The sequence below is a fragment of the Camelus ferus genome, chromosome 2 (genome assembly GCF_009834535.1).
Source record: "Camelus ferus isolate YT-003-E chromosome 2, BCGSAC_Cfer_1.0, whole genome shotgun sequence".
NCBI lineage: Eukaryota > Metazoa > Chordata > Mammalia > Artiodactyla > Camelidae > Camelus > Camelus ferus.
Genome location: NC_045697.1, coordinates 6473835 through 6499958, shown reverse-complemented (window position 1 = coordinate 6499958; position 26124 = coordinate 6473835). Strand labels below are relative to the sequence as shown.

Here is a 26124-nt window from a genome sequence, read left to right as displayed (position 1 = left end):
GTAACATACAAAGTAAAACAGGAAGCTAAGTGCTGGGGCTTCACCCAGGTGCGACAGCCCGGGAGACGATCAAGAGAAAGACAGGATGGCCGCACACCTGTTAACCACACCCCACCTACAGCACTGAGATGAGTGTTTCCTAGAACGTCCCATGGAACTTATCTGGCTGAATCCCCAGGGCCCACTTCTATTCCGTGCCATGTCCCCATGAGGCCAGCAACAGGAGATCACTGACTGAGGTTTTCCAACCAAGTCCAAACTGAAATCAGTAGTTGAACGCCTGACAAGCGCCAGACGCCACGAGAAGAACACGGGCATCCGACTCACAGCAATTCTCCGAAGTAGGTGCTGTTGTTCTCATCTGAGCGATGAGCAAAGGGAGCCTGAGAGACGACGTGTTTTGGTCACAGAGCCGGGAACTAGTAATGGCTGGATTTGGATTCAGTTTGACGTCAAATCAAGCGCCATTTCTGGGTCTAAGTTATCACACGTGAATGTTGTTCTCTCTTCCTATGAGTCACGAATCTGCTCAAGACTCTCCACTGTGAAGATGGGGCGTATGCGTCAAACTTCGGCGAGGAGGGTCCACATCCACGATGGGGGAGCCTCACGGCAGCGACTCTTAGACGTGGTCGCTGGGCCAGCGTCAGCATCGCCTGGCAGCTACCGTGAAATGCAGGTTCCCGGGCCCCACCTGCTGACTCAGAAACTCGGGTGTTGGAGTCCAAGCTCCTGGGTCTAAACAAGCCCTCCCAATGACTGTGATGCCCATTCAGCTCTGAGAGCCTCGGCATTCAGCCTCCTTACCAAGAGGCAAGCTTTGGAGCCGAAGTGAGAGCCTCTGTGCTCAACGCTCACTCAGCCCCTACTGTCCACGTAAACGGGCTGGGGGAGGAAGAAATAAGATAGGGACTGATGGGTGCAAGAGAGTAGGAGGGAGGTGGGAGAGAATGCTATCCCCACCTGGGAGAGACCACTATGCGGGGGACCAGGAGAATCAAAATGAAGAAGACAGAGCTCCTGCCGTCAAGATGTTCAGTCCATGGTGGAGACAAACACAGAAAGGCAGGTGGAACCGATCATAAGATACCATGCACATGCGGTGACAGAAGCAGAGCACGGAGGAGACCAAAAGCCAGGTGGCTGAGGGCTTTCCCAAGTCCACCTACAAGCCACTCGCAGAGCCAGGGTTCTGAGCCACGTCTTCCCGCTCCAAGTGCCAGCCTCTGTTTCCTTTCCCGTTCCTGGCGGGGCCTTTCCTAACGCTTTCCACATTCAGACCCTTCCCAATTCCTCACCTCATCGACTATCGATTTTTCCCTTCTTCCACTAACAGCTGCAGCACTGGTTAACTCCAGGGGACAAGGTGCAGGTGGCTGTGATTTCTCCGGGCCCAGAAGGCCGGTCCTCCAGGAGACGGCCACACTGTTCTATTCGGTGCACTAGGAGGCCCCCTGCCGAGCCTCCTGGCCAGGCACACCCGAGTCTCAGGAGACGGGATGGGCGGCTAGAGCTGCTGGTCGGCTCTTAACTTCTCTGGTTTTGCTCCCCGGCCCCACCTGTTCTCCAGCTGCCCTGGGCACCTGTGGCACTGAGAGAGCCGTAAGAATCACTTCTGCTCCCTCTGGCCCCCCTCACTGTGCAGGAAAGTGTCTTCCCAAAAGATCTCACTAGCTGAGAGCTGTACGGAGGGTCCAAAGTGCTCTCAGAGGGTGCATGGAATAGAGTGGTGTCCCGCCAGCCCTCCAGGGTTGTCTACAAGGAGCTCCTACATAGCAGACGCTCAATAAACATGGCTGAGGGAGGGGGAGGGAGAAGGGCGGGGAGGAGGGAGAATAAAGTCAGGACCCAGGAGGATGCTCCAGGATGCGGCTGGCTTGTACTACTCCCAGTGCCTGGCATAGACGAGATCCTGAAATAGATGAGGAAAGAAACTTTTAACAGAAGGAGAAGGACGGAAGAAAGAAGAGAGAGAAGACAGAGCAAGCAGGGGAGGGACAGAGAGCGTGGAGCGGACTGTGGGCTCGGGCGTTGCTCCGCCCCCTGGAGCTAAACCAGGCACGACAAGGCATCCTGCTCCGATATGTTCACTGTCTGCCGTCCAACCCAGCAAACCGCCCGATAGTTTTGTTTTCACCCTTCAATACAGTCCTCCTAGCTTATCTTTCAGCTTCCCACTCTCTGAGCTCTCAGCTGCATCCCTAAACCTTAGCTCCCACTGCTTCCTGATGCAAACCCTCCACCTCCCTCTGAGAGGGGGAGAGAAGCAGGGGGGTCCTGCCACCAGACTGGCTGGGTGTAAAACATGACACCATCCACTCCCCACCGCCCCGTGAGGCCAACCTGGGCCTCAGTCAATCCATCTGCAAAATGAGAGGGCCAGTTTGTGGTCCCGTTAGGCACAAACACCCCACAAGAGCCCTCAAATTGAAATGAAGACACTGTCCGACAAGAATTGCTAGGAAGTTTGGCTGAAACGGTTTATGCGAAGTACACAGTTCCCAACACGGTGCAGACAGATGTTCAAAGAGCGGGAAGGAGGGAGTGCCTTTAGGAACTTCATGTCTATCTTCATCTCTTTCTAGTCTATATGAAATATGAGTTCAGTAACTCTTAAAAACATCAGTCATCTTCCAAAACTTAGAGAATTTTATTCTCGTCTTTGCATTTCAGGGGCAGGGCTTAAAGTGAGGTGTGGTGCTGAGCCAGTTCATCTTGGCGGTTTGGGAGAGGGGAGGGCTGGCAGGGTGAAATCACCCTCTTTCCCAAGGGTTTTGCTGTCTCATTCTGGACCAGCTGCAGGTGCCTGGGGAGACCCAGAGGGGACCACACACACCACACTCGAGGGGGCGATGAGGAACTGGTCTCCACGCCAGGAGCCTGACCCTGGAGACAGGACCAAATCCCGTCTCTATGGGACCAGAATAGCACACTATCCAAACTTTGTTCCCATGGATAAAAGAGCGCAAATGCACCCTGCCGACTTCATCACGCCCAGGTCTCCCAGGTAGCAAGGGTGGGGGGAGTTTAATTTAATACCCTTTAAAAATTAAAACTGATTACACCTTTTAAATGATTAAGAAGGATTAAAAATTCAAAATAATTCAGCAATTAAAAATCTTCATTTGTAATGAGCCTGAAATATTAAAAACCACAAACCGCTGGAGGTTAGCTTTGTTCATTTCATAGCCCATGAGCAACCCTGCCCACAATGTGGACACCTGCCCGTCCGGGCAGAAGTGGGGAGAGAGACTGCTTCCCTCAGGCCAGATGTGGAAGGGAGCAGGGGGGTGCGGAGGGCAGAGGGGCGGCTGCCAAGCCACACACCATCCAGCTGCGGCCCATTCGCACGCGGCTGCCTTACTGATGCTGTTGACGAAAGGAAGCCAGGGAGCATCCTTGTAATTCCCTGGCAAGAGGCAGCTTGCTAACACATGGGCCTTGCTTGAGCGCAGAGAGAACACATCAAATCTCCAGGAAGTTTGCTAGCAGCATCTTTCATTAATCACCCTGGGCTGTCAAGCTGCAAAGAGGGTTAATGCAGGAGCCTTTTTGGAGATCTTGTCAGCTGCCGGTGTCCAGACGCTGTCCGCGCTCCAGCCAGACATAACTGTGGAGTCCAGGACGTCTCCCCAGGCCCCTCCTTCCAGCCTCCCTCTTCTCCCTCCCCCCGTTTCGGGCTCAGCTGGAATAACAACATTGTTCCCTGCTCTGCTGCTGCTTCCTCTGCTAATTCATCTGGCTTGCACTGACGCACGGAGAGCCCTGGGGTGCAGAGTCCCCGAGGACATGACATAAATGAGCACCATCGCTTTGGGGCCCCGTCAGATGAACCACCTTCAGACAGCCTCACGATTGGCCTTACAATCGGGAGGGAGCTTCCAGATGCAGGCAACTCGCATCTGCTGGTAAATAATAAGGCCAATCCCAGTTCTGCCAACCGCTTGCCGTTCCCCTTTAGAAACATCGCTTCTCCCTTCTAAGCTTTAGTTGCATCTGCAAAGTGGGGAAAGTCCACCGGCTAGAACCGAGACTTGCTCAGTGCCTGAAGGAGCGTTTTCCCCTTTAGCTCCATTCTCTCCAGCTGTCAAAAGACCCCAGTCCTGCCTCCAAGAGTCCGAAACTTGGAACCACAAACTGGACAACATGATCTCCGATGCACTTTCGAGCATTAATGGTCTTTGATTCTAAGAATCAGGGGAGGCCAAGGTCAGAATGAGGACAAAATCCTAATCTGAGACCTGAAGTTCCTCCTAGGACCCCGGGGAGAGTATGCCTCGTATTCAAATTCCTGGGGCTCAGGACTGCGTCCTGCCCTCAGTGATGTGCTGCCTTTTGTCCCCAGCCTGGCCCGCCTCTTACATCACGCTCCCTGTACAGTCGCAGAAACATATCATCTCCACTTCACCTGTCATGAGTTGCAAGTCTAGGGAACATTTTGAGGCTTTAATCAGAGACCAAGATGTCGGGGACGAGGCCACGTGTTGAAAGTGTCAAGAGAGAGCTCCCAGGCCCCGATAAACAATCGGCTCCCCCCTGGCTGATCTGTTGATTTCTGCAGAATCTCAGGAAACTTGAAAGCATGCCAGGAGCCAACCACAAAGCATCCAAGACAGCAGCTGCACAGTCCCTCCATGACACGCCACTGCCTACAGGCAAGGGCCAGGGGAGGCGACAAGACTCTGGGGGGCCCACAGGCTGCTGCCCATTCCCTGGCTTTCTGTGGGATGGGGCACGTTGTGAATCCCCCATTTCCTCGTCTATAAACTTGGGACAGTAATAGTTACCCAACAAATTCATTCTGAGCATTAACCTGTGAGCAGAGAGCCACGGGCTGAGCTGGAATCCGGACCCACGGGCTGTGGTCTCCTGGTAACTTAACACCTCCCAGCTTAACTCTTCTGTGCCCAGTGTCCCCGCCGCCAACGAGGGCTCATAAATATTTACAGCCCGCGTGTGTTGCGATGCTCAATTAATCGCTCCTGTGACGCACTTTGAGAGCCTCGGAGGATAAGTGCGCTGCGAGGGCCGGGGATTAAAGGCACAAACAAGTAAGCTCACAGCAGCCACGGGCTTTGGAGCTTCCTGCCGCCCAGGGCTTTTCATATCATTGCCCAAAATCTGGGGAAAAGATGCTTTCAAAACACACTGTCCAAGGGTGACTGTGGTGGCCAGGAAGAGACCCTGTTGGTCTTTTCAGATAACTTACCAGCAAAGAAATGCAAATGGCCCAAAATCATTTGAAAATGGTAATAATAATAATTCCATCTCACTGGTCATCAAGGAAGTGAAACAGACAAAATAAGGCATCAAGTACCAAGCAGGAAAATTTGTTTTAAATGGTTGTGAATTTAAATATATATTCTTTTTCATGTTCTTTATCGTTATAGGTTATTACAACATATTGAATGTAGTTCTCCGTGCTGTACAGTAGGACCTTGTTGTTCATCTATTTTCTATATAGTAGTGTGTGTCTGCTAGTCCCAACGTCCTAAATATCCCCTCCCCCTTTCCTTCCTGGTAACCAATAAGTTTGTTTTCTATGTCTGTGAGTCAGTTTCCGTTTTGTAAGTCAAGTATACTTCAATTTTTTTTTTTCCAATGGTAGTAAGATACGGTGAGATGGTCCCTTCTCACTGTGTGGGTAAGAATGTAAATTGACACAGCCCATCTTGAAGGCACCTGAGGATACTCAACAAGGGGCTTAGAAGACCCTCATTATCAGACACTTTCACTGCCCTTGATGGAGTCTCTCCATGGAAATACTCAGCCATCAGACTAAAACTGCAAGCAGGGAGACACACTGCAACATTATTTGCAATAGTAAAAATGACCTAATTTCTTCCTCCAAACATCACACAGCCAAAAAATACCCTGTTTTTGAATAACAGTTCAAGATACACAATGCATTTTTTAACATCAGGATCCTATACATCCTTTCGTATTATTTTCAGATGTCTATACATTGAAATGTATACACACACCCTCACACACATACACACACGTGTGCATGAGACTCAGCAAAACATCATCTGTGGTGTTGACTGTTATTTCCTTCTCCATGCATTTTTCTATTTTTTATATTCTCTGTAGGGAAATGTCCTTTTAGGTCTAGAACAGCACAAACAGAAAGCAACTGTTCCCTAAGCTGATCCCTGAAATGTCTTTGATGATCACCCACTCCTTCGGGGAGGATGCTGAATTGCATGCAGCTGGCACTTAACCTTGGTTCTCTTTTCTGCCCTAGGTCATGGCCCCGAATCAGTAGTGCTACAGGTGAGTCAGCCCCCACGGCCCCACCTCGCCCCCACTGGGACCTAAGCAGCAGGGATGTCAGCATGAACCTCTTTTTCTTCTTTTCATTCTTTTCTGTTTTTCCTTGGGTAGAACTACTGGCCTGTTCAAAGTGACATTAGTTACTTACAGTCTTTCCCTCTGGTTGCTCCCAGGGTGTAAGTCTGCAATATTTGCAGACGTCAGATGTCTGGCTCTCCCTTTATTAGCTGTGCAACTTTGGATGAAGCAAAGACCCCTGTGGGCCCAAGTTTCTCCATCTGTGAAATGGGTAGAAGTCTGCCTGAGGGCCCGTATTGTGGCTGCTCACTCGGGTTTGTCCCACTCCACTTGACACATGGGTTCCCCCCAAAATACGTGTGGAGGGAGGGAATGGGGCAGAAACCTCATTTTAGGCTTCTCTTGCATCTTTTCAGAGCCTAGTTCCTGTTACCAAACACTTAGTAGGACCCCACGAACTTTTGAATAAAGTAGATAGCATCCATTTTGCAGCATTGTTATATCAAGGAAAGTCCCATAGAATTTCTTAGAAATCTGGTGACTAGGAATGAGGACCAGAATGAGACATAAAAAAATGAGAAATAGACAAGAGGAAGCATGCAAAGGAGTGATTGGTTCACAGGGAGTGATGTCATCAGCAAATGAATCCGAAAGGTTCATTATAGCGCAGGTTGGAGCGTGTAACCAGCACCCAGCGCGCCCTGCAGAGCAGTGAGAAGGAGAAAGGCAAAATCAACATTTCAAGTATGAATATAAATAAGAAATGAGCAACCAGCTCTAATTCCTCTTGCAGAACGTGTTTTTCTGAAGCTTCTCAGTCAGGTCCTAAGAAAGGCTGCATTCTCTCCAGGTAGATGCTTCCAAATTGCTGTGAGTCTTTGGAGTCAAAAACTACCCCTCTCCCCTTGCTGGCCACCTCTCACCCCTTCCAACCACCCACTTAAAAGAGTCTTGCAGGGACTGTAGAAAATTCTCAAGGGGGTGGTGCTGGGAAATGAGGTTGTTAATCTGATGCAGTGGCTGATGAATTATAATCGTGACCTGTACCTCTCTCCCTCCCGGCTTGTTCTCCACCTGCTGACAGGTAGGGTGCTATTTCATCAACAGCACTGCAAGACACAAGCGGGGAAAAAAAACAAATCAAAACCATTAAAAAAAAAAAAAAAAGTCGATTGAGATAAAGCCGCCCACAGGCATTCAAATCTACACCCCGACAAAAACACTTAGCCACAAACATTTCACCCCTTACACACCCTGCCGCGGTCTATTAAACTATAATAAAACTGATACAATTAAGGAAGCACGTGATGACTTATAGGAGACTGTTCATCATGTTGATACGTATAACATTCTCAGATACTTTAAAACTGTTTGCAATTTTCTACCATGGGAGTCATTGAAAATATGGTGGGGCACCCTTACGAGAGAATACTACGGAGCCATTAAATATACTGCTGTGACGCACACGGATGGATACGTCGTAGCCTGCTATTATATGAACGCGCAGGCAAGAAAACAGTGTGCACGCACTGTGATCGTGTATACATAGAGTGTATCACACGTGTGTGTTAGTGATTTTGTGCTAATCAAGTATTTATAGTGGGTGTGTTGGTGTGGGGACATTACAGTGATTTTTATTCTCCTCTTTTTTGCTTATCTGTATCTGATTTTTCTACAGCAGCATATATTTTTGTATACTGAAAGCAATCTGTCAAAAAAAAAAAATCTCTAGACCTCGAGAAGACAGACACATATTCAAACTTGGACAATCTGTCAATGCCAACATCTTCTGTGAAGTTGATCCATAGAGAACAGTGTCATGTTTTTCCGTAAAATAAACTCAGGAGTTTTTCTCCTTCCACTGAATACAGAATGAAATTGGAGAGGACAGCCCTGCTTAGAAAGTGAGTCCTTCTGTCTTAAGTTATCATACACAGTAAAAACCCTGATGAAGGTATATATTGGTTGATCCAATTAAATAGATAAGAAATTTCATTTTGTCCAGGAACCCTTGTTTTGTTTTGTTCTGTGTTTTCTAAAGAAATCAATCTTAAAGGTTGGTTTTTCCCACTTTTTTTAGTGTTAAACATCCTATTGTTTAATCTATTAATTAATTAAAGAGTTTTTTTAATTGAAGTGTAGTCGATTTACAGTGTTAGTTTCAGGTGTACAGCAAAGCAATTCAGTGGTTTTTCCCACTTTTAAAAGAAAAATTAATAAGAATTTTAGGACCAGAGGGAGGAAAGGCAGGTATGGAATACGTGAGCATCCAGTGCCTCCTGCTGACCGTTTCTGGACAGTGCAATACCTGTATGAACTTAGCAGAGGCTGGTTCTCCCCAAGAAGCTGGAGAAACAGGTGGACAGAAACAAATTGAAAAGTGAACAGCTAAACTGCAGGAAAAGCTGTTCACCCAGTTCTGGTAAGCACAAGCCAGGATTTCAAATCGTCCAAGGTTGATAAGCCCCAAAGATGTATCATCGTCTTCAAAATTCAGCGTGTGTCAGAGCAGTTAAGAATGCACAGACTCAAGCCCACGCCAGGTTTTGCTTTGGCACACCTGCTGTGAGGCCAGAGGACCCTTACCTTTAACAAAATCATTCTAATTCAGGTAGTTCTGGGACAGTCTTTTGAGAATCACTGGCTGAAGCAAAAAATATACAGATAGATAAATGAAAACTATCAAGACTGTCCCCACCAAGAGACAGCTGTCAGATCCCTGGGAAACAACTTTCTCAGAATATTTCATTTGAATTTCTGGAGATCACATGAGAAATGGGAGAGGAGGCCCCTGCCTTACATATCACCATTCAATCATTTATTCATTCATCCATCCATCCTTTTAACCAGCTGTGGTGGTTTCTTAATGGGACAGATTCTATAACCAGCTTTGGGCACAGGTTTTAAAAAAAGGAAATGAAAATGAAAGGTTCTGGGAACTCAGCTAGTTTGAGATTCTAATACTGTGCTTTACAGGTGAGGAAACTAAGAATCAGAAAAGGGAAGGAGGCAAGAGGGAGCACCAAGCCCAAGTGCACTCAGCAAGGGGGCAGATCAGGCGCGACTTGGAGTCCTGCTGCTGGTTCCCAGGGCTGGGTGTTTCCCCTGCACCCCTCCCTCTAGCTCACAGGCCACTGCCCATTCGCTGTCACCTACAGACACTGGGTTGCAGGAGTGAGCAGAAGCCTGGAGTCTCACCTCTGCCTCGGGGAGGCAGGCACGCCGTCTGTAACCATGTGGCACACTCGTCCGCACGCGGTGCTCCCACGCGCTGTGGGGAAGCTGAATGAGGTGTACTAATCAGGGAGGACTCACACCTAGGACGCGTAAACCACAGATGTTAATGGCTGACTGAAATGAAGGTTTATTTCTTGCTCATCACAATCCAATGTAAAGTGAAGGAGGTCTTTTCCCAAGCACTCACTGGGGATCCACTCTCCTTCTACTCAGTGCCTGAGGGTCTTGGGGTCCGCTCTCTCTGCCCAGAGCCTGGGGCATGAATGAGAGGTGGAGTGGAATCCATCACACCCGCCTCTTCGCAGCGGCCACAGCACCAGGCCATGGCCACCCAGTGTAAGGGGCGCTGGGAACTGTGTGCCCACCGACCACCCCCTGGAAGAGGGAACGGGGTTTCGTGAGCGCACAGCATTCTCTCTGCCATCCCAGGTGCCTGAGGTAGTGACGACCGGGGCTGGAGAGGTGCTGCTTAATTTTTACCTGAGATTGGTAGTCAGGGACGGTCCCTGAAGGGAGATGACATTTAAAGGACAATATGATGGATGAAAAGGATCCAGGCCTGGAGAGAGCTGAGGCGAGAACGTTCTGGACTGAGGGACAGAGCACGTAAAGGCACCGAGTGGGAGGAGCTTGGGGTACTGGATGGACTTAAAAAGAGGCTGATGTGTCTAGAGTTCAGAGAAGGAAGACACTGGAAAGAGATGAGATTAGAGATAGGCCAAGGCCAGGCTGTGCTGGGTGGTGCTGGCCTCTGCGAGCCACAGCAGGGAATCTGGACCACGTTTCATGGGCCATAAGTGACACGAACTGATCTGCACTTTTAAAACTATGCTTTTAAAATGAAATTTCCAATAACAGAGAGAGGTAATGAGGGTGGTGTACGTACACAACAAAGAAGTGATCAGAGGCTGCCTGTTTTTATCTGTGTCACTGTGAGTGAGACAGAAAACAACTGCTCCAACAGTTCCCTGTGTTATGGTGGTCTGGCATGGTGAGAAAGGAAGCCCTGGGAGGCTCTCCAAGGACACTGAGCATTTTGGAAAACAAAGTGGAGGAGACAGGGCCTCCCGGTGGAATCAACACAAGGCAAGACCCAGGAGTGGCATGTAGCATATTTGGGGACTCCGGGAGAGTCCCAGACGGCAATGCCAGTTGAAGAGACCCCACAGCTCTCCAGGAGGATGTGGGCATAATGACCATGTTCAATGAGGCCAATTTCCTAAAATGAAATTATTTGGCCCCTGACTCAGACAGTGGAGCTGCTTTCCGAATCCCCAATAATTCCGTGCTCATTTGTTCCTGCCAGACAAGCTGGTCTTTAATGGGCAACTTTATTAATTTAATTCATGGGCATGTACAAACTGCTACTGCAAAGGGCTGGAAACCTGTGGGTTTCTCTGCCAGGGATCTCAGGAGGGTGTAACCGTGCTGGGACAGGACAGTGTTATTAGTGCCCCAGGGTACTGGTAGCTGCTAGTCCTACCAAAAGGATGGATGGAAACTGGTGGCAGGTGCAGACAGGATTCTGCTCCTCCAGGCTCATTATCTCAAGGAGATTAGGCTCTGGCGAGTTAACACATCCCCCGTGCACCAGTCCTAAACAAATTCCAGAGAACCGTGTTTCCACTGAGCCAGACTTCCATTAATTTACACATTACACCCTACAAAAGACTTGGGCATGCTGGCACAAATTCACAGCTATTAATTTTGTATTTTGATCCGGTAAGAGAATTCAAGGTGAAAGGACAAAAGTTTAAGAACATGATGAAGCCAGACCAAGAAGCACAAATGCATTCATGTCACGGTCCTCTACGCTACTTGGACTCAGACCAGAAATTTGCCTTGAGAGTCTTAGCAGCCAAAGGAGGAAGGGAAATATGATCTCTTATAGGGTTGATATTTTATGTTAAATCAAAGCAAACTAATTGCTAAGAAGAGTGCAGCTTCTTGTCCTGAGACCTACTAGAAACGTCTCATGTATATGCTAATAAGGAAAATGTAATTAGAATATTTTCTGCCTACAATGTTCCTAAATTCAGACTAACAGCATGAAACTATGCTGCATTTTAGGAAAAATAAGTCTATGAGGAAGCAAAAACCCTGCAGATCATGTGAGCAATTCTTTGGTGATTTTGCATAATCCCAGGGTATAAAGTAAAACATAAAACACTGAGTGTGCTAGATGACCTTTAGGCAACTTTTCATGAAACAAGTCCAAATGAGGGAGCTGAGTGTTGAGAAATCTCGGCTGCACAATACGAATTCAATACATGCCTATCGAGAACTCATTTGATTATTTACAAAACAGAAACGAACTCACAGACATAGGAAACAAACTTACGGTTATGGGGGCAGGGTGGGGGTGGGGGAAATGATAAATTGGGAGTTTGAGATTTGCAGATACAAACTACTATATATAAAATAGATGAACAACATGTTTCCACTGCATAGCACGGGAAACTGTAGTCAATATTTTGTAGTAACCTATAATGAAAAAGTATATGGAAAGGAATACATGTAGGTCCATGTATAACTGAAACATTATGCTCTACACCAGAAGTTGACGCAACATTGTAAACTGATTGTAGTTGAATAAAAAAAGAATGCAAATAAATAAATAAATAAATAAATAAATAAATAAATAAATAAAAGAAATAGCATAGCTAACTAAATCCTTTTATACCTTAAATGATGAAAATTTAAAAATCACTGAGTTTTCCTCTTCAATTAAAAAGAAAGAACTCATTTGGTCAATATTAGGCCCTGCACCTGGTGTCAGGGACAGATGAACTAATAGATAAGGCTCTTACATGGGTAGAATGTAAACACATGGAATCTGTTCAGGGAGACCCTGATGGACATGTGTGCCGCAGGGGGTGAGCGGAGGGGAAGACACATCTGGTCTTTGGCTGAGATGCTACTAAGTCATCGCTTTGGGTACAACTGACGTGGGGGCAGGGTTCCTCCTAACACTGTTTCTCTCTGAGTGAGAAGGCTAGGCTGCCGTGGAAAGAGCCAGCCTTCTTGGGTGGGGTCTGATTTTCTTTCCTCCTTTTCCACTGCCCCAGTTATGCAAAAGCAGCAGAGAGGATAAGTATGGAAATGTGCACTTGATTTTGAGCGATTACAGTCAAGAAGAATTAATTGAAATGAGCACAAGACTTCTGGAGGACAAGGGCCCAGTCTTTCCAATGCTTTGCAGTAATACTTTGGTCTATTTCTCTTGGCAGGCCAGTACCAGACTATTAATGAGCCTCTTCTTGATGGAGTAAGTCGGCTGCTTTCCTTACCTATTTTGTCAGTCTTTGATATTTACAAAGTAAGTGGCTTTTTTAAGGTACTTGGTGAATTAAAAAAATGAACTTTCCCAAAAGGCAGAATTTCCTGGCAGAGAAAACTGCATTTCAATTCTTGGGTATAAAACTATATTCCTATAATATATGTAAATCACACCATCATGCCGTATGCCTTAAGCTTACACAGTGATGTATGTCAATTATTTCTCAGTAAAGCTGGATAAATAAATAATAAACAAATAATAAGGCATCAATATAGAGAAAGGCAAAAAAACAACTAGGTTTTAATCCCTCATATAAAATGGAGATAAAAATTAGTTCACAGTAGCCATTGTGAAGATTGAGTAAGGTGAAAACACCAACACATGGTGCTCGCAAGTGTGTGATGAAAATAGTTCTTCTTAACATTCAAGGTGAAATTTTAAATTGCAAAAACCTCTTTGAAAAGCAATTTCATAATAGTAACTAAAGAATTTTCTCAAGCCCTATTAATTCTATGGTTGGAAATTTAAATTAAAGAATTAACCTAAAAGTTGGATGAGTGTTTAAACACATTAATTTGTATTTCACAATAATGTATTTTAAATGGCAACATATTTGGATTATTAAATATTAAATCATAGAAAAAATCATTGATTATGATATATTTATATTATGAAACCATTAAAATATTTGCAAAGAATTATAGTGATAAAAGAAAATTTTAAATTTATAACATGAAATCAGGTACCTGACAGTGGATAGATACTAGGTAGGTTAACAGATAAACAGATAGATGTAACTCATTATATGTAAAATGAAACTCTGTCGCTTTCTCTTTCTGGAACGAAATAAACCAAAATATTTATATTGGGCCCTGGGGGCAAGATTCTCAGGGACTGGTGGAGAGTCTCCTCAGAGTTTTTGTTATTGTGGTGTATCGTGTTGATTGATTTGCAGATTGAACTGTTCTTGCATCCCTGAAGTAAATCCCACTTAATCATGGTGTATGATCCTTTTGGTGTATTGTTGTATTTGATTTGTTCATTTTTGCTGAGGACTTTTGTATCTATGTTCATCAGTGATTTTGGGCCTGTAACTTTCTTAAAAACTGTTGTCCTTGTCTGGTTTTGGTATCTGGGTGATGTTGGCCCTGTAAAAGCTTCCTTTCCCATCAGTTTTTGGGAGAGTTTGAGAAGGATGGGTATTAAATCTCCTTTGAAAGTGTGGTCGAATTCACCTGTGAAGCCATCTGGTCCTGGACCTTTGTTGTTTGAGAAGTTTTTAACTATTCTTTCAATCTCCTTACTAGGGATCAGCCTATTCAGATATTCTATTTCTTCACGATCACTCTTGGAAAATTATTAATTCTAAGAATTCATCCATTTCTTCTTAGTTATCCAATTTGTTTGCATACAGCTATTCATAGCAGTCTCTTACAATCTTTTGTATTTCTGTGGTAATCATTGTAACGTCTCCTGTTTTATTTCTTATTTTATTTATTTGAGCCTTCTCTCTTTTTTCTTAGTGAGTCAAGCTAAAGCCTTGTCCATTTTGCTTACCTTTTCAAAGAATCACATCTTAGTTTCTCTGATCTTTTCTATTACCATTTTAGTCTTTGTTTAATTGATTTCTGCTCTGATTTTTAGTATTTCCTTCCTTCTGCTGACTTTGAGCTTTGTTTTTTCTTCTTTTCTACTTCTATTATGTGTAAGGTTACATTGTTTACTCAAGATTTTTCTTATTTCTTGAGGCGGGCCCACTGCTTCCCTCTCGGTACCATTTTCGCTGCATCCCATAGATTTGGTAGATCATATTTTCCTTTATATTTTTCCTCATGTATTTTTTTTAAATTTCTCCTCTGACATTTTTCATCAACCCAATAGTTGTTCAATAGCATGTATCCATAGTGTAATTTTTCCAACTTTCTTCTTGTAGTTGTTTTCTGGTTTCATACCCCTGTGGTAGGAAAAATGCTTTATATTATTTCAGTCTTCTTAAATTCATTCACACTAGTTCTGTTTCCCAGCATATGGCCTGTCCTTGAGAATGTTCCATGTGCACTTTAAAAGAACATGTATTCTGCTGCTTTTGAATGGAAGGAGCTAGATAGGTAGATAGATAGATAGATAGATAGATAGATAGATAGATAGATAGATAGATAGATATTCCATTGGTAATGTTTAATTTAAAGCCAGTTTTTCCTTATCAGCTTTCTGTCTGGGTGATCTGTTCACTGAAGTAACTGGGGTGTTAAAGCCCCCAGCTATTATTGCGTTGCTGTCAACTTCTTCCTTTGGGAAGAATTCCTCCTGTTAGTAATTGCTGTTTATGTTTTGGTGCTCCCGTGTTAGGGGCATATATCTTAATACATATCATGTCTTCTTGATGGACTGGCCCCTTTATCATTGTATGATGTCCACCTTTGTCTCTTGTTAATTATCTGTATTGCAGTCTGTATTAGTTACCTGTCGTCCGACACAAGCATGGCTACACCTGCTTTCTTTTGGCTGCTATTTGCTTGAGTATCACGTTCCATCTTTTCACATTGAGTCTGTGTGTGTCTTTAGAACTAAGGTGAGTCTCCTGGGGGCTGTGTGTAACTGGGTCTTATTTTTAATAGATCTAGCCACTTTGTGTCTTTTGATCGGTGAATTCCATCCACTTACATTTAGGGTGATGATTGATATATGAGGGCTTAGTACAGGCCATTTTATCCTTTTTGTCTGGTAATTTATATCTCCATTGTTTATTTTTTCTTGCGTTTCTGTCTGCCATTTTAGTTTGGTGGTTTTCTGTCATTTTTTTTCTCAGCTTCCTCTATTTTTGTTTCACGCCTTTGCTCTAGATTTTTGTTTTGTGGTTACTGTGAGGTTTGTGTCAAATGTCTGGTAGATAAAGTAGTCTTTTTTCTGCTGATAGCATCTTACATTCATTTGTCCATACAGGTTCCATCTTTTTCTTCTCCCTCTTTTATGTTTTTGTTGTCATAAATTAGCCCTTTTTATGTTGTGACTTCATTACCAAATTAAAGTAGCTATAGTTATTGTTAATGTTTTTCCACCTCTACTTTTATGGTATAATTAAGTGTTTAACAACATATTCTGATAGAGTTGCATTGTGATATATAGAGTTGCAATTTTCTGATTCTATTTGTCTATTTATCATGTTAGTTTCGTGTACTTTCACTGTTTTGTTTCAGGTGGAGGAGCTCCTTTCAACATTTCTTGTAAGGCAGGTGTACTGGTGTAGAACTCCCTTAGGTTTTGTTTGTCTGGGAGAGCCTTTATTTCTCCTTCATACCTGAAAGATAACATTGCTGGATAGAGTATTCTCGGCTGACAGTTTTTATCTTTCACTATTTTGAGTATGTCATTCCGCTCTTTCCTGGCCCGTAGCGTTTCTGCTGAGAAAGCTGCTGACAGCCTAATGGGAGTACCTTTGTAGGTTACTGTCTTTTTTTCTCTGACTGCCTTTAAATTTCTCTTTACCACTGACTTTTGACAGTTTTACTACAATGTGTCTTGGAGAAGGTCTTTCTGCGTTAAGATAATTAGGTGCTCTACTAGCTTCATGGACCTGTGTATTCAGTCCCTTCCCCCAGATTTGGGAAGTTCTCAGCTATTATTTATTTAAGTAAGCTCTCGACTCCCTTCTGCCTCTCTTCTTCTGGAATACCCACCATTCTTATGTTGCTTTTTCTAGTAGAATCAGATAGATCTCACAGAGTTTCTTCACTTTTTAAAAAATCTCAGTTTTCTCTCCTCTTTTAACTAAATCATTTTTAAACTTCTATCTTTGAGCTCACGAATTTCATGTGGTCTCCTCTATTTCCAGTGCTTTCTATGCAGTCTTTAACTCATTTATTGAGTTCTTCAGCTCCAGAATTTCTGTTTAGTTTTCTTTTTTTTAGAGTTTCAGTCTCTTTGGTAAAGTTTTCCTTCTGTTCATTGGTTTTATCCCTGAGTTCACTGAGTTGCTTTCTGAGTTTTCTTGTAGCTCATTGAGTTTCTTCATGACAACTATTTTGAATTCTCTATCTGTTAGGTCTCACTCAGCTGTGACTTTCAGCTTTGTTTCTGGATAATTGTCATATTCTTTTTCTATTTTGTGTTACCATGGTTTTTCATGGTGCTTGATGAGTTGTTCCTCTACTGGTGCATTTGAAGTAGTAAGCACCTTCCTTGTTTAGGTAAATCTGTATTTACTTAGACTCTAACAGTTCCACAGATTGGTAATCAGAGGCCTTTTTGTTTTTCAATAGTTGCCACTGTAGCACAAGTTTTTGTTCCTTCTTACCTGAACTGCCTCTGGGTATATTCGAGAACTGGCACTTTCCACCATCCACTGCCTCTACCAGTGTTGTCACTGGGGCCTTACTGCTGCCAGCGTCACTGCCACCACTTGCATCTTTGTATCCAGGGTCGCTTGGGTCACGGGCACCGCCTCCCTAGCAAGAGGTGGGGAGCCGGGGTCTCAGGCACGGCCGCCCTGGGCAGGGGGTGCACGTGCCACAGGTGCCGCTGCGGCTGGGGGACTAGGGCTGTGGGCCCTGCTGCTGCTGTTCAGCTCCGTGTGTCCGCAGGTGCCACTGTGGCCGGAAAACCAGTCCTGTGCGCTGCTTCTGCTGCCGCCACTGGGTTTTTTGGGGTGGCAGGTGCAGTCACCATGGCCAGGTGGGCCCCACCTCTACTGTCCTGCCCCCTCTGTGTGTTCCAATCTGCTCACCTTTAGTTGTACAAACATGTAGATCTCTCTGGGGTTCTGGTCTGTCGGGCAAAGGAAACTTTGCTGAGCCATGGATGTTTTACTAGTTGTATATTGAAGGGGAAATTCAAGTGTCCCACACCACTGTGATGCTGACGTCATTCTGGGGTCATTGTTCACATTCTACCTACCACAAGGATTTAACCGCCCCAGACCCCAGACCCTTAAATCTTTAACTCCTGGCTGAGAGAGTTTGTATCACTCCCTTAGCCATCACTGTAATCTTTGTCATTATTGTACCTTCCCTTGACTCACTCAAATGTCCCCTCCTTAGGAAAGGAACTTTGCTGCAGCCCTGGATGGAGCAAAAGGCCACACGGATGACGACTATGAAGACCCCGAGCTTCGTGTGGCAGAGGCGTGGCAATCAATGAAAATTTTACCAGCCAGGCCCATAAAGGAATCTGAATATGCAGGTAACATCTGGGGCCTGAAATCTGAAAATGCACATCCACGCTGTGATTCTGTGCAGTACCTAAGGGTGCAGATTCCGAATTAAACAGCTCAGGGTTAAAATCCTGCCTCCATAGCTTATTATCTGTGTAACCTTGAGCTGGCATCTAAGAATAATGTCCTTTATCTCAAAATAGGGTTCATAATAACAGAACTTACCCCCGCAGAGTTCTTTTGAAGATTACATGTAGGACGCATGTTGAGTTTGCACCGGAGGACTTGGCACCAAGTCAGGGCTCTGTAACTACTGGCTGTTACTATCGTGATGCTCCTCTTGAGTCCCAGAAATGACTGATGAGCATGGCAGAAGATGGGTAGTCAGGGGTGGGGGCAACGTCCCCGTTAAGATGGGGTTTGCATAGAGGAGAGGAGAAGGAAAGGGAAGACCTTTGAATATGGCTGATTCGTTTTGCCAGTGGCCAGCATATGAGCAGCAGTAAGGCATGGCAGCAAAGCCAGACTTTTCAAGAGAAGGGAGACCTTATCACACACCCACCTTTGCCTCTTTCTAACTGGGGTGCCGTAGGCTTCCGCAGGCTCTCTGAACCTTAGTAAAGCACACCACTGTAAAGGAAAAGAGGAAGCATTTGTGATTTCTGAGTGCCTGACCTACTGAAATGAATCTATAGAAGTTCTTTGGGGAGAGTTACCTTGTAAATAATAATGATATTCCTTTGTTCATTGACTCACAAGCATTTACTGAGTATCTACTGTGTGCCAGTTATCATGTTAGGATTGATCAAGTGACACAAAGATAAACAAAGCATAATCCACGTCCTCAGGCAGGTCACAGTCTAGTGGCAGAAACAAGCATAAACAGATAACTGTGACACAATATGTTAAGGGTATAATATAGAAAGGGGTGCCGGGGTGGTGTGCAGGTGGGTGGGACCAGGATGATTTTCAAAGGGCATGACACAGCCCATGCCTTGAAGGATGAGCAGATTTCCCCAAGTGATAAGAGAATGAAGAATGTTCAGGTCCAGACTTTGGCTTTGACGCCCATGGACCCAAAGGAGTGATGTCTCCTCTTTGAGCCTCAGTCTCTTCCTCTCTTACGTGGAAGTAGAATTCCTTGCCTCATACCTACATTGTGATGATTCAGTGAATTTGTAGTTCTGTGAGTATTTTGTAAATCGTGAGTCCATGTAACGTATGACTTTAAATTCTTTTTCTCTTCTCACAGACACACGCTTTTTCAAGGATGTGATGGACACGCCCCTTTCCTTAGATGCCAAGACCTCTATCCCCACAGACGGGCAAACCTGGAACAAGTGGATGAGGCTGGAAGAAGTGAGTAACCGAACAGGTGTAGGGCACTTCCTGGCACCCAGGAGTTTCCCATCTGTCCTTCCCGAGGCGTACTGTTAGGTGATGAGCAGGTCAAGCTCAGTGAGGTGCAGGGGGTCACTGGTGGCATCATGGTCCTGTAGAATGAGCCCCTAGATGGAAGGAAAACTAATATTTGTTGAAGACTTTCTGTGAGCCAGGCACCAGGCTAAGGAGTTTCACCTGCATCTCATCTAATGCTCATCTTGTTTTCCAGAAGCAGAGTTTAGACTCTAATCTTTTGAATAATAACATATCATTTTGCCCAGATTTTAGGACCGATGATTCCAACTGCTACTTGTGTGGTGATTCATATAGTCAGCCCTCCATATCTGCCAGTTCCCCATCTGCAGATTCAACCACACAAGAATTTGAAAAAAAAAAAAAACATTTCCAGAAATTTCGAAAACGCAAAACTTGAATTTTCTGTATGCCAGCAACTATTTAGTATTTACAACTATTTACATAGCATTTACATTGTATTAGGTGTTATAAGTAATCTAGAGATGATTCAAAGTGCAGCTGGCCCTTGAACAACCCCAGGGTTCGGGGCCCGACCCTCTGGGCAGCTGAAAATCTGCACACAACTTTACATCACCCCTCCACATGTGCCATTCCACAGTCCATAGATTCAATTCAACTGAGGATTGTGTAGTACCATCATATGTACTTAGTGAAAAAAAATCTCGTTATAAATGGACCCACCCAGTTCAAACCCGTGTTGTTGAATGGTCAACTGCATACAGGAGGACATGTGTAGGTTATTTGCAAATACTATGTCATTTCATATAAAAGACTTGAGCATCCATGGATGTTGGTATTCACAAGATTTTGGTATCCCCTACCGATACCAAGGGACAACTGTAAGTCACACAACCTCTCTGAGCCTCTTTGTAAACCCATATACAAAACACGAATAAAAGTCCCTGCCATGCCTACTTGAAAAAGCTGTTTGGAGACCACAAAAGATAATCTTATAAAGCTATCTTGTAAATGAAAATGCTCTAAACAGATATAGGATTTTGTTTTTAATAATACTTTTGCTAATCGTTAATTTTCTTAATGCAGAAATGCATAAAATGCAAATTAATCGCCCCTGGGGTGGCAGGACTATCAGTTATAAATAACACTTTGGTGCATTTCATATTGATGTTTTCTGTGCAGATACACTTCACGGAAGGGAGTCCTTTCTTTTAACATTACGTTCTGGTCATAAAACTATTTCCCATATGATAAGCAAGCATTAATAAGCATGATCTTCATAGATATAGCTTTCCCCATTGTAAGATTTTTAATTATTTTATGTAACAATTTAGTGAAAACATTTGAAAGGCTTTGGGTACATGCAGTAAAATTTCTTTCTGAAAAATCATTTCAATTTACCCTCCTGGAAGCCTTACATTGGAATTTCCACCTCACAGAATTCTCACCAAAACTGGCTATTACTTTTTTAATCATAATTTTTTTAAAAAGGGATTTCACTGTTCTTGTTTTAAAACTTGTATCACATTTATTAGTGAGTGTGAACATGCTTTTGAATATTTATAGCACATTCTTCCTTGTGCATTAGCTGTTCACATTGTTTACCTATTTAACTCCAGGGCTTCTGTTAAATATTGACAAGAAGAGAAAAACAACAATTTTTACCAAGCAATGCCATTCACACAGAACACAGCCGATAGAGATTGGGAGACCAAGATGAGGCATGAAATATTGAACATTTCCTCATAGACACCCAGCTAAACACTTTAACCATTCAGTCAACAAATTCATTCAAGAAATACGAGTTGGACTATATATATAAATAGATTTGAAAAAAGAAATATCTTCTGTATGGCACAGGGAACTATCTTCAATATCTTGTAACAATCTTTAATGAAAAAGAATATGAAAATGAATATATGTATGTATATGCATGACTGGGACACTGTGCTGTACACCAGAAACTGACACCTTGTAACTGACTGCACTTCAATTAAAAAAAGAGAGAGAGTCCTTACAGGAGCCAGTTCCCATGTCGACTCTGTAGGCTGGTTACAACTGTCTTAAACCACCAAACCATTACCCAGCTTGTCATTTATTGGGCACTTGTTATATACAAAGTATTCTGCTCAACCATGAGGACTAAAGACTGAGCCAGGGCCCACAGTCTAACAGAGGAGGTGGTGGCCTGAATTGGCAGTTTCAATGATGTCAGACAAGATGCTAAGACAAAGGTAACACAAGTTACAGAGAGCAGGGAGCTGTGTCTCTGAGCCTAGACAGAGACTTTTGAGAAGTCTTCTGGAAGAAGCAATACAAAGCAGTCTTTGACACCAATAACACATTGCTTTATAATCAGTGGCTCTCATCCAGGACCATTTTGCCCCCGAGCATTCATTTGGCAATGCCTGGAGACATTTTTGGTCAGGACTGGGGGAGTGCTACTGACATCTACTGGGTGGAGGGCAGGGATGCCACTAGGAATACTGCAAAAGCACAGGGCAGCCCCCACAACAGCAAAGGATTATACAGCCCCAACTCTCAACGGTGCTAAGATTGAAAAACTTGCCTTTTAATTGAACCTGTATTACAGTATGTTGTGAACTCAGACCTGCATGCATGTTGGATTCTCCCTTTAGCATCCAAGCTCTTATTCCTCTTTGGTCCCTCATAATCTAGCATTGATGCAGGTATACAGTAGGCACTAATAAATATATGTTTGATAGAGGGAGAGAGTAGCCCTTGGGAGGGGCGGGAAATATTCCTAGGCTGGGGATCCTATACTCATGCCATCAGAGGGCACCTCCCTCTGGGGAAGAGGCACTGCGAAGAAACTCTCATGCAAAAGATCCAAATGGGGCTAATACCCAAAGACACAAAATGGAATTTGGCCACCAAAGGGGAAAAAAGCAAGAACACTAAGGAAGTCCTGCCCTGACACCCTCATCATGCAGGGTCCTCCAGAGACAGAGACAATCAAGAACCTCTCCTTTTCCAGGCCAGCAATAGGGAGCTGGGCAAGGGCATTGAGAGAGGCTGCCTCTGTGGGGCAGGTGCACAAGGAAGCTGAAAGGTGAGGATGCAACAGAAACTTTGTAAAAACCCTCCAGCACACCAGCCTCTACAGGGTCACCCTGGAGGAACTGGAAGCTGATGGTGTGATGAAGAAAGCCAGAGCAACAACAAAATCCAAGAGTGGACTCAACTCTTGACTAGATTGACCCGCAGAAGAGCCACGCCCTTTCCAGGCATAAATACAGTGGTTCAGTATTCCACAGAGGAAAAGAAGTGGACGTTGAACATCAGGGCATAAGCGGTAACAAGGGATTTAGTGGCCCTTCCTCTCCACCCACCTAGGCCAGCTCAACTTGGTGCCAATAAAGAGCAGCACAAAGACTCTGCATTAGTCAGGGCTCTCTAAAAACAGAGGTGATGACAGACAGATGGATGGATGGGTAGATAGATAGATAGACAGACAGACAGATAGATAGATAAGATAGATATGATGGAGACATATAGAGATATGTGAAGATAGACATACATAGATATACATATAAATAGTGATCATCTCCATCTCAGTCCCATCATCAGCCATCTGAAAGCTGGAGACCCAGGAAAGGCAACCGTGTGAGTTCCAGCCTGAGTCCAGAGGCCTGAGAACCAAGAGAACCAGCGATGTAAATGTCAGTCCATCGAGGGCAGGATAAGACCAACATCCCTGGTCAACAGTCAGGCAGAGAGATCAGATCTCCTCTCCTCTGCCTTTTGATTCTATTCAGACCCTCAATGGACTGAGTGGTGCCCACTCACACTGGGGAGGGCAATACGCTTTGCTCAGTCTGTTCCTTCAAATTCTCATCTCAGCTAGAATCACTTTCACACACACACACCCAGAAATAATGTTGAACCAAATAGCTGGACACCCTGTGACCTTGTCAGTCTGACACATAAAATTAACCATCATGGACCCCAAGACTGACCTAGGCGTAAAGGCTTTCAAAGGCATAGAGCATCATTACAACGTCTCCATCATCTTCTTCACCCTCATGTGGAACGATCAAACAGCCCACCCTTAATAGTCCAGCAGTGCCTTTAATACAATGAGTAATGACAGGGGATGGTTATTCAGCTTGCACAGTGTCATTTCCTGTTCCAGGCACACTGCGTGTCTTACTGCGTGTGTCACCTCCCGCCCTCATGAGGTCTCAGTACTTTTGTTCCCTGCATTTCACAGATGAGGAGACAGAGGCTCAGAAGGTTAAGTGACCACGTTCTCATAGCTGGAATGTGGTGGAGGTGCAGTCCCCACACGGGCATCCCACGAGGCCACACTCTGATCTGCCTGCTTGTTCGCTTTATGCCCTTGATCATATATGTTGATCTTCACAATAAGTCAAAGCGATGAATTGACTAAGTATTTTCCCTGTTAAAAAGATGAAAAGTGTAAGGCTCACAATACAGTAAATGCCTTTCCAAAGTTTCACAGCAATAAGAAGCAGGAGTGGATCTCAAACCAAATTTTTTTAACATTTTTTATTGATTTATAATCATTTTACAATGTTGTGTCAAATTCCAGTGTAGAGCACAATTTTTCAGTTATACATGAACATATGTATATTCATTGTCACATTTTTTTTTCTCTGTGAGCTACCAGAAGATCTTGTGTATATTTCCCTGTGCTATACAGTATAATCTTGTTTATCTATCAAACCAAATATTTTTATGCCACATTCCACCTGAACACTCATCACTGGCCCAGCGGTACATGGATTTACACAAATTAACACATGTTTTCTGAGGGCAATCTCTAAGAATGATGAGCCCAGCGACTCAGGCCTTTATCCCTGGGACTCTAACTGTACTGAGTGGGGTCACGAGATGGTATAGTCCCGATTTAAGAGGTAATGCTGCCATATTGTCTTCTGCAGGCAGAACAACCCATCTCCAAGGACATCAGAAGCCAGCACGCCAAAGGTAAAGTCAAACCACAAAGTCTGCAGTATCAGTGTATTCGTATATTCCAAGATCCTCTTGCCTTTTTGCTTGTGGTCACAAATTTTCTTCAAGGTTATTAATTGAATTAACCTTCATGAAACAACTAATGTTAGAAAGACTCTCTCACATCTGATGCCCTTTTATCACCTTACCTGACTGATGGAGAAGTTGAGTGTGAAAAGTCATATTCCATATTGTGCAATTCTGGGAAAGTGTTTTGAAACATACCGGTTGCATCAAATATAAAACTAAGTTACTTCTGTAAACATACCCCTGGTAAAATTGCAAGACAGAAATTTAATTTTTTTTAACATTTTTTATTGATTTATAATCATTTTACAATGTTGTTTCAAATTCCAGTGTTCAGCACAATTTTTCAGTTATTCATGGACATATACACACTCATTGTCACATTTTTTTCTCTGTGAGTTATCATAACATTTTGTGTATATTTCCCGAAATTTAATTTTAAAATTCTGATTAATTAATATGAAAATAGATTTTTAAAGCTTAAGGCAAAGCAACTCAATTTGGAGATGAAGAGACAAGTAAGAAGCTGAAAGGAAATAATCGATTTCAGTAGCGCTGGAAGCACACGTGGAGGAGAGACAAAGAAATTTAATTGGATTGTACACATTATAGCTTCTCTCATCACGTTCCCCCAGTGCCCCATCTCCTCTACAGTGTCCAGTTAGAAAAGATGACAGTCCCATGACTTACATTTCCCAATAACTGAAATATACCGAATTCATCATCTGTGTCTGATACTGTATTCTACAACGTATCAGTAATGTCACGTTTTCTTTAATGGAAAGTGTAATAGTTAGGGTCCTAACAGGGAACAGATGGCATACCCAAATTAGGCCACCAAATAAAGAGGTTCATGTACAAAGGAACTATTTAGTAAGGAGTGTGAGGTGTAGGGGAAAAACAACGGATGGTGTTGTAGTGCTGTCACCACCCCAAGACCCAAAGGGATCAGGGGACAGCTAAGGAGAACCAGGAGGAACACACCACCTTGAGAGGAGCGATGACCACTGGTTGAGGGGCACCACCAGCCCAAGAGGACCTCACAGGGTGGGAGTCAACACGCCAACTTCACTCTCCAGCCTTCCTCGACTCTCCTGCTGGGACTTCCCAATGGCTGAATCCAACTAGAAACCACAAGGCAGGGCAGCCCGCATGTGCTGGTTGGTCCCCCAGGCTCGAGAGTGGGGTGGAGCAGGGTGGACAAGGTGGAGGGCAGACCTGGAGGGGCAAAGAGAAGATTCCCACAAAGGGAAACATGGTGGAAGGAGCAAAGAGAGCAGCCAAAGCCCGGGCTCAGCCACTCCCTGGCTGTGTGCCTTAAGTAAGGCAGCTCTCCTCTCCTCCTCTGTAAGTGTGAAGTGGGCAGGGTTATGACCACGCAGGTCAGCTGAGTCAGCAGAGGCAGGAAACAGTAGCTGTTCCCTGGCCCATCTCTCCTCTCCATCCTGCACAACCTGACAGGTCCCTGTCTAACTTCCCCGTCCACCACCCTAAGCCCCTCAACATAGGGGAGCTTTCATATCAGCGCTTCGTAGCCCTTATGCATGGCAGGACCTTGTACGTACACAGCACTTGATTCAGAGCCCTTCTCCATTAACTGATGTATTTTCAGTCCTTCGAGAACCACGTGAATTATGCAGAGGAAGGACTTTCACACCTCTTGACAGAGAAAAGGACCAGAAGCACAGAGAGATCCCAGATCAGACCATAATCATTCACATAGAAATGTTCTAGGTCATAACAGAACCTTCATGGGCATTTA

At 44.3% G+C, this 26124-nt stretch overlaps 1 protein-coding gene across 1 annotated transcript in view; it reads left to right on the top strand.

The window, feature by feature from the left end:
- CLNK (cytokine dependent hematopoietic cell linker) overlaps positions 1 to 26124 on the top strand; it is a 183819-nt gene that overhangs the window by 105989 nt on the left and 51706 nt on the right. The window contains exons 4-8 of the mRNA XM_032493962.1: positions 6248 to 6276; positions 12762 to 12799; positions 17848 to 17989; positions 19213 to 19319; positions 24266 to 24311. Of these exons, the coding sequence (XP_032349853.1) occupies positions 6248 to 6276; positions 12762 to 12799; positions 17848 to 17989; positions 19213 to 19319; positions 24266 to 24311 (362 nt within the window). The remainder of the gene's footprint in view (positions 1 to 6247; positions 6277 to 12761; positions 12800 to 17847; positions 17990 to 19212; positions 19320 to 24265; positions 24312 to 26124) is intronic.